This window comes from Microtus ochrogaster, unplaced genomic scaffold, assembly GCF_000317375.1.
Source record: "Microtus ochrogaster isolate Prairie Vole_2 unplaced genomic scaffold, MicOch1.0 UNK16, whole genome shotgun sequence".
Lineage (NCBI taxonomy): Eukaryota > Metazoa > Chordata > Mammalia > Rodentia > Cricetidae > Microtus > Microtus ochrogaster.
The window spans coordinates 5,242,984-5,250,986 of NW_004949114.1; the positions used below are offsets into that span (position 1 = coordinate 5,242,984).

At 45.4% G+C, this 8,003-nt stretch overlaps 1 protein-coding gene across 1 annotated transcript; it reads right to left on the reverse strand.

The window, feature by feature from the left end:
• Window positions 1-3,258: 3,258 nt before the first annotated feature.
• On the reverse strand, window positions 3,259-4,527 carry Ivl (involucrin). Its single transcript, XM_005367312.1, has one exon. The coding sequence runs from the start codon at window positions 4,525-4,527 to the stop codon at window positions 3,259-3,261; it is 1,269 nt and encodes a 422-aa protein (XP_005367369.1).
• Window positions 4,528-8,003: the final 3,476 nt, after the last annotated feature.

The window sequence follows — 8,003 nt, forward strand, 5'->3', positions numbered from 1 at the left end:
TGATAAATGTTCTATTTATTAATATGTAATGGCCATATTTGTTTCCTCTGATGAATTTTGATTTGAAATCTACTTTATGAGTCATGAGTTTCGCTATACCATCTTTATATTTATGTAGGTCTCTTGAAGACAATGTATAGTTAGATCTTATTGTTTGCTTTGTATTGGTTAGTTTGAATCTTTTCACTTTGCCTTTATGGTTATTGTTAGGAGGGACTTGCTATTTCCTGTGTTTTTGTTGGTTGTACTTCTGGCTGATTCTTTTCTTCACTTATGCAGTATTAGGAGTTTGGTGACTTTCTGTGTTGTTTCCTCCAGATTCTCTCCTAAAAATATGTATCTATATATGTATCTCTTCATTTGTATCTATATGCATTATTTATCTGTTCTTCCTTTTATGAAGTATATACTTTCCTCCATTCTCTTGAATAAAACTCTTTCTTCTTTTTCTCTCATATTAAGAATTTATTTCAATGCTGGCCATGCTTTCGTGAATTATCTTAACTTGTTATTGAATCAAAATACTCTTATTTCACTTTCAATTTTGAGATAAAGGTTCTGAGGGTAGCAATCTTGGTTGACAGTTATTTGCTTTCCTGACTTTTAGATTTGATGATGAAAGACCTGAAATTGTTCTGGCATTTCTGTCTTTATGTGTGAGCTGGGTTACAGCTCTCATTATTGTTTCTTTGTATCGTTGACGTCTTGACTTGGGTATGCTAGGAAGCAGTTTTTCTTTAATAATATCTATTTGGGTTTCTACATGTCTCTTCCATTTGGATAAACATTTTTTCTCTACTTTTGGTGAATTTGTACCTATAATCACAATGAATAAGTTGCCTGAGCCCTGAAACTTCATCTTAGCTTCTTCTTCTACACTGGTGATTCTTAAGTTCGGCCTCATCACATGTATCTATATGCATTACTATCCTGACCTTCATTATGTCCTGAAATTCTGCATGGTCTTGTCTACAGATGATACCTCCCTTTGTGGTTTTTATTAGCTTGATTCTTTCAATTCCAAGTTTTGTTTGGCTCTTTTTAAGCACCTCAGTTTCCTTGGTAAAATTCCCCTCCATGTTTTTAAAGGTTTCCTCTAAGTTTTGATTATTTTTTTAGTAACTTTCTGTCTAGGTCCTGAATTATTTTTGTAACTTTCTTGTCCCCAATTTTACCTTCTTACTTCCTTCATCTGCTTATTGAGTTCTTGATATCGACCTGAAGTATTTTCTGGCAGTTCAATTATCTCACTGTCTTTGCTTTCTTTAATTGAAAGGTTATCAGTTTGCAGGTGAGTCACAGTGGAGTGCTGCTTGGTGATTTTGTGTTCTTTTGTTGTTTTGGCACAGCTGTTGGATCTTTTGTGTCCTGTAGATTTTACTATTTCCCCCTTTTTCCTCTTGTCTCCAGTCCATCATAATAGGTGAGGGATTATAAAACAGATGAGATTTTAGAAAGGGGTAGGGGGAGATGTGGAGGGACTGGTCACATGGTGTGGTCTAGAGAGCAGAAAGCTAGGAGGAAAGCTACAGTGTTCAAAGGTCTGCTCCTAACTACCTACTTCTACCATTTAGGCCCCAGTCTTCTAAGGTTCCACAGCCCATTTCCTACTTCCCAAACAGAACCACCGGCTAGGAAGCATACTCAAAACACAGGCCTGAGGCAAATGTGCATGGTTCAAACCATAATAATTTATTCCAACAATGACGGCACGAGACTTCAAAAATCATTATATTTCTTATGGGTACTTCTGATTGTTTAACTCAAATCGATGGCTATCAGGGCTTGTGCCTCATGCCTCATGATAGGACCAAACTGATGGGAACCACTGATGAGGTCTAACCCAAGCACTGATCTTTTCAGTGGAAAGTTTAAGAACATGTTGTGATGGACAGATAGCAAAGTGCTCAGAGACAGAGAATAGGCAAGAGCAGCTTGGAGTCTATTGAAATAGTTCAGATGAAAGGGGTCCTCATCCTGAGCTTATATTGTTATATATGGGAAGGATTTAAATCCTGTTATTATTGCTCTGAAGAGAAGATTCCTGAAGAGGTGAGTATTGGGACTGAGTAGGGATGAAAAGGCTGCTGAATGCTGTCCAGCTGACTGAGCTTGAGTGCCCATGGACTCTTCAATGGGGATATCTCTGACATCCCCTCAAGCCTGTAGTAAAAATTGCTTTCTATAACTTGAGACACAATGCCAACACAATATGGCTAAACGGCTAAAGGCAAGTGACTGAGGTGTAAAAGGTATGGAAAGAGACCTACGGGCTCCAGGGAGAAGAGTGCCTAGAGTTTTGATATGGATGTTGGCAGTAAAGGCCACAGAAGTGTCAGGGAGGCAGGGTACAGCATGAGGGTAGCAGCAGTCGTGATTGATGACCAGTCTTTGTCTATTCTACTTGGCATTTTTTTTTCTCTGCACTTACTGCTAGCTCAGTCTTGCTTTAATGACACTCTCATTTTCTCTTCTGAGACTTATCCAGAGACTGCCTACTCACCCTACTATGTGCAATGTGCTGTTGTCTTACTAAAGTCTTCTTGAGTGCCATAGACTCTCAGAAAGCAAGAAGAAAATCTTTAGTTGAAAAGCCAGGAGGGAGAGTCTCGCAGTATTTACCAGACCCGGTGGAGCCTCTAAACACACTAGGCATATTTCTGGCTCCTCTCCTCTCATGGGGAGTTAGACTGAGGTGAGAAGCATTGAGGTATGCTCTGCTGTGGGCTAAGAGCGGAGGCTGTTTGACTAGTGCAAGATGCTATTGAATTAGGATGGGTAAGCCACCCCCAACAGCCAGAATAGAAGCCTCTATTTAGGACTGAGTTTGCTTTTATGCGTTTGCAGAGGCTGTTGCATATGATGAGAGACAGAAAAGAAAAGGCTAAGGTAAGTACAGGATCACAGGGTTTTCAGGGTTTATTATATATTGTCATACATAGTCAAAGATTTAGTCGCAATACTAGGAGGCAAATACTAAGGCAAAGGTCTGCACTAATGACAGTCGTCCCGCCCCACCCCCACACCCTGGAAAGGGCTCTGATATCTAAGGTAAGGATTGAACTCCTTGGGGGTGGATGCTGGAAACATGTCCTGTTTTCCAGTCTGTCATAGGCATGAAGAAGGTCAGGGCCAGGCAGATCCATAGATGAGTGGGTCAGCCAGGGACCTGAGGATGTGTGGTGGACGGCTTTCTTCCCTTATGTGGGATGGTTGGAGAATCTCTGGGACACTGGGGTGGTTGTTTTAGTTTTGGCATCACTGCACTTCCTGGTTCTGCCTCTGTTTCTCTGTAATGAGCAAGCTGTCTCCTTTCGCTGGTTGGGTTGGCTGAGTCTCTTGGACTTGGCCAGTGCTCGGTCTGACATGCTCTATCTGCTTCTCCTGCTGTGTCAGGTGCTCCTGTGGTTGTTCATTCTTCCGTTCCTGTCTCTCATCTTTCTTTCCTAGGTCTTGATCCTGTTGCTGGTCCAAGAGTTCCTTCTGTTCTAGGTGTGAGTCATCCAGCTGCTGTTCCCCTGAGGTTTTCTCTTGCTTAAGGGACTGACCTAAGCTTTGTGTTCCTTGATAACCTTCGTGCTCTGTATTTTGCTGCGCCTGCTTTCCAAGGTGCAGATCAGGCTCCTGCAGCTTCTGCTTCTGTTTCTGGTGCAGTTCAGGCTCCTGTGACTCCTGATGCTGCTGTTTTCCCAGGTGCAGTTCAGGCTCCTGTGACTCCTGTTGCTGCTTCTCTCCCAGGTGCGTGTCTGGTTCCCGGGGCTCCCGATCTTGCTGCTTTCCCAGGTGCAGTTCTGGATCACAGAGCTTCTGCTTCCGATGCTGTCTCAGATGCAGCTCCTGTGAGCGCTGTTGCTGTTGTTGATGCCCCAGCTGCAGCTCCTGCTCTTGTGGCTCAAGGTGCACCTGTTCGTGGTGCAGTTGTTGCTCCTGCGGTTCCTGCTGCTTCTCTCCTGGGATCAGACCCTGCTCCTCAGAAGCTTTCTGCTGCTGACCCAGACACAGCTCTGGATCCTGCTGCTTCTCCTTCTGGTGCTGTCTCAGACTCAGTTCCTGTGGTTTCAGGGTGTCTTGCTGCTGCTGCTGCTGCTGCTGCTGCTGCTCTTGTCCCAGACACAGCTCCTGTCCCTGTGGCTCTTGATGCTGATGCTGTCCCACATGCAGTTCTTGCTCTTGCTGGTGCTGCCCCAGCTGCAGTTCCTGTGGTTTCAGATGCAGTTCCTGCCCCTGTATCTCCTTCTGTGGCGTTTTCACAGACAGCTGTTGCCCTTGTGGTTCCTCTTGCTGCTGCTGCTGCTGCTGCTGCTCACATTCTTGCTCAGGCAGCCTCACCACAGGACTTGTGCCCTTCTCCTCTTGTTGAGGAGAGCCCTTCTCTTGGGGCTCAGATAATACCTTTTGGCACTGTGCAGGCTGTGAAGTTGGCTGCTTTGTTTGTTCCTGCTGGGTATGAGCTGGAGGGCACACAGTCTTGAGGGATTCTTGAACCGCAGCTGGGGCAGTCACTGGCAATGTGTGTTGCTGGGACATCTCGAAAGCTTCTATAGCCCAAACTGAAAAACAGAAGAATCAGAGGTTGGACTGAAAGCAATGGAAACAGATGAACCACTAAGTAGGCAGGATATACATAGTGGCCCTAGTTCTTGGCAACCTTACTCTTTTCCAACTTCCATAGCTTTGATTCCTGCAAGCAGAGGAAGGGTGGGAATGGTGAGCGCACAGAAAAGCTCTTCTACGAGCTCAACGGAGGGGTCTTTCTCCAAAGAGGTTCTGCAAGAGTGGAGTGGTTATTAATTAACTTGCTTTTGTCTAGTCTTTCCTTGGGTCCTGGGAAGATGATTTCTGGAATTTCATCACAGTTCAAAGGAAACCTTTGAAAAAGAAAGATCTCACAGAGGACCCTGGAAAGTTGAGCACCAGTGCTGTCACAGAGGACCTTGGGAAGGGAGCTGGGAGGCCATTGCAGCAGCCCCAGGCTGGAGCCATCTAGCTCATCCCCAGTCTGGGTCCCACAGAAACACTGGAGTTCTGGGCAACTCAGTCTCTCAGGGTTTCAGATTTTTTTCTCTGAAAAATTGGCAGGTTGTCCTGCTCAACCTGAGAGCTTCTTTTCTCCTTGATCTTCTGAAAGTATTTGTAGCCCAGGGCCAGAGGAGTGAGGGCTGCTAGAGTGTTGGGGGAAACTGGAGCTTGTTACAACAAATCTTGTGTGTCTAATAGGATTCCAGGCCCCTGTTCTGCCTGGGTTTCTCCACACAGAAAGTACTATAGCTTGTTTCCCTCTGCACACTAATCTGCCCCTTGGAGGATAAAAAGCCTGACTGAATCTACCCCACAGCAATACTGCCCCCAGATGGAGGAGACACCCCTAGCCATGTTCTGGCCTGTTGAAGCCTGTAGCCACAACTAATATCCCAGCAGCTAACACTCACCAGACTCACAGAGGGGAGAGGAAGAGGCTTCCAGTGGAGTTCTGAGCTGAGCAGGGACGGGGGCCCTTTATATTCCCGCCACACCTAGTTCTCAGAGTAGAGGAGGTGGACTGGTTTCACTGCTCCAGTTGGTCAATGCCAGCTCCTCTCTGACTCACCAGATATCTTAGGCAGCAACCCCCACCCCAGGGCTCTTTTTCCAGCTTCTGTCTGACAGAGAGGGTGTGAGGGCTTCTGGTTGAGATCATCTGACCTGGGCACAGGAGAGGAGCAGGGGGTGAGAAAGGTATCCTACTTTGTAACCTCAAACGTACCTTTCAATCTCAATGGTTGACCTAATTTTTAGATTGGGGGACTCATTTCCAAGGGCATGGAATGAGAGCCTTAGTGTTTTGGGGATAGCCTTTGCATTTTGGGGATCTATGGTCTGTCAGTGAGGAATCACTTTCAAAGGGGCATGTGGCAGCATTCTCCTGGGTTAGGAGCCCATGTGTACTCATCACATATCATAATTCCCTCTGTAAGGACATAGGCCATGCCTTGCGGAGGGTCAAATAGAGGGAAGTAGGTGGCTTACATTGCTCCTCCCTCGGTATGCCAGGGACTTCCCAGCCCCCACAGCACACCCGAAACTGTATTTATAGAAGTTCCCAAGTATGCCATATTCCTAAAAGCTCCTGGCTCGCTCCGTGTAAGTAGAAAGGAATTTGTAGAACCCAGATATGGTGTGTCATTTCATGGTGATAATCAATGCGTTCTATAACAGTTTTTGAAAATGCACACCACACAAGCTCACAGTCAAATCACCCATTGTCATCTCAGAATATTTTCTTTTTTTGGACAGGGAGGTCTAGACAAGTTTCTCTACGAAGCTGTCCTGGAACTCACTAGACCAGACTAACCTTGAACTCAGAGATCCACCTTTCTCTGACTCCTGGGTGCTGGGATTAAAAGCACGTGCCATCACACCTGGCTTCAGAACATTTTCTAAAGATAGATTAGAAAACATTTAGAGTGGGTATTTTAGCATGCTCTGCCCCAGTCCTCATGGTAGCCCAACCCATATCTGATAAGATTCAGATTCACTGCTATAATCAAAAGGCCCTGGCTTATCTGACCAGTCTTTCTCTGGGACCTTGACACAAGCTACCCTCTCTTTGACAGGTCTTCTACAGTCTCACTCCAGGTTCCCAGTTCCTGGGACACATCCAAAATGCTCTTCCTCTGCCAAGAGGCCCCTTTCCTGGGCTTGGACATACATTCAGGCTTTGGTGGAAATGTTGGGGTCTCTAAGGTCCTCTGCTGACTACCCTAGCTACTGGATCAGCTTCTGCCTTAATCAACTCAATAAAAAATTTAGCGACTTTATTTATTCAGTTTTTATTATTATAGTTTTCCCACTGAAAAACAAGCTATATAAGAACAGAAGCACAGCTGGTGTGCTTTCCATTGCCCCAAGAACCTAACAAAGTCACCACCTACACTAAGAGACTATCAATAGTAAATGAAGGGATGAATGGCACAAAACCCACACCTAGATATAAGTATTTTCTAATATTTCAGGGTTAACCCATCTCCATATGTGTGCTAGAAAAATAAGCTGAATTGTGGCTTCTCCTGACTAACAGCTTATTTTATGGAGTTTATTCATTAACATTCTCTTATTATGACTTAATAAAAGAAGATATAGTAAAATAACGTAAAGATAAAACTATATTTCAGTTTAATTTTGAGAAGTATCCCACTTCCCCACAGTTGCCCTAATGAGCATCTAATCTTAGTCTTAAACAGATAGGTTTTCAATGCTGAATCCCCATGTTCCTCAGGCTTTAAACAGAGGACTTACAAGATCAGTCTGTCTCTAGAACACATTTGCCCAGGCTTCCTCTATTCCCGGAGCCACGCAAGATCTCACAATGCTCCCCTGTACAGCCTGAATCGTGCTATTTTCTACAGCAGAGAAAGCACTCCCACTGTAATGATTGTTCTGTCTCTTTAAGAGACAAGCCACACCCACTCCCTCCCCCATCCGCTGAGGTAGGCTGATCTTCAGCTTCCGGTCTGAGTTCGCTCTCTTTTCTGTCTTCCTCTTGGAGAGGCAGATTCTGCCTGTCTCCCCACTTCTCTCCTTCCCCACCCTACTAGAACTAACCAAGCCCCCTTTCGTGGGCACTGATGCCCTCATGCCCCACCTCTGACCTCACATGGGAGGAATCTGTCTCTCAGTCCATGATGGTGCCGGGGCAGCAAACTGTTGGGAAGTCACACCGGTCTTATGGGTTCCCAGAGGCTCGGTATCTGCCAGATCTGCCTCCCACCCTCTGATTCAGAGCATAGTAACTCTGAGAAGACAGTATGTGTGCATGAGTGTTTGACCACTGGGCAAGGCTAGGATGTGAGAAGGAGGGCAGAGGACGGAGCCTAGAAGCATGTGTGTGGTTGGGTGAGGGGTTGAGGGTGTCCCAGACTTCTAATGCTCAGAGACCGCATATTCTGCCCTCGAATTGCCCCACTTAGGGACTAGGAATGCATGTGTATAAGACACATCCTTTTAGCACACTGTCTGACTGACTT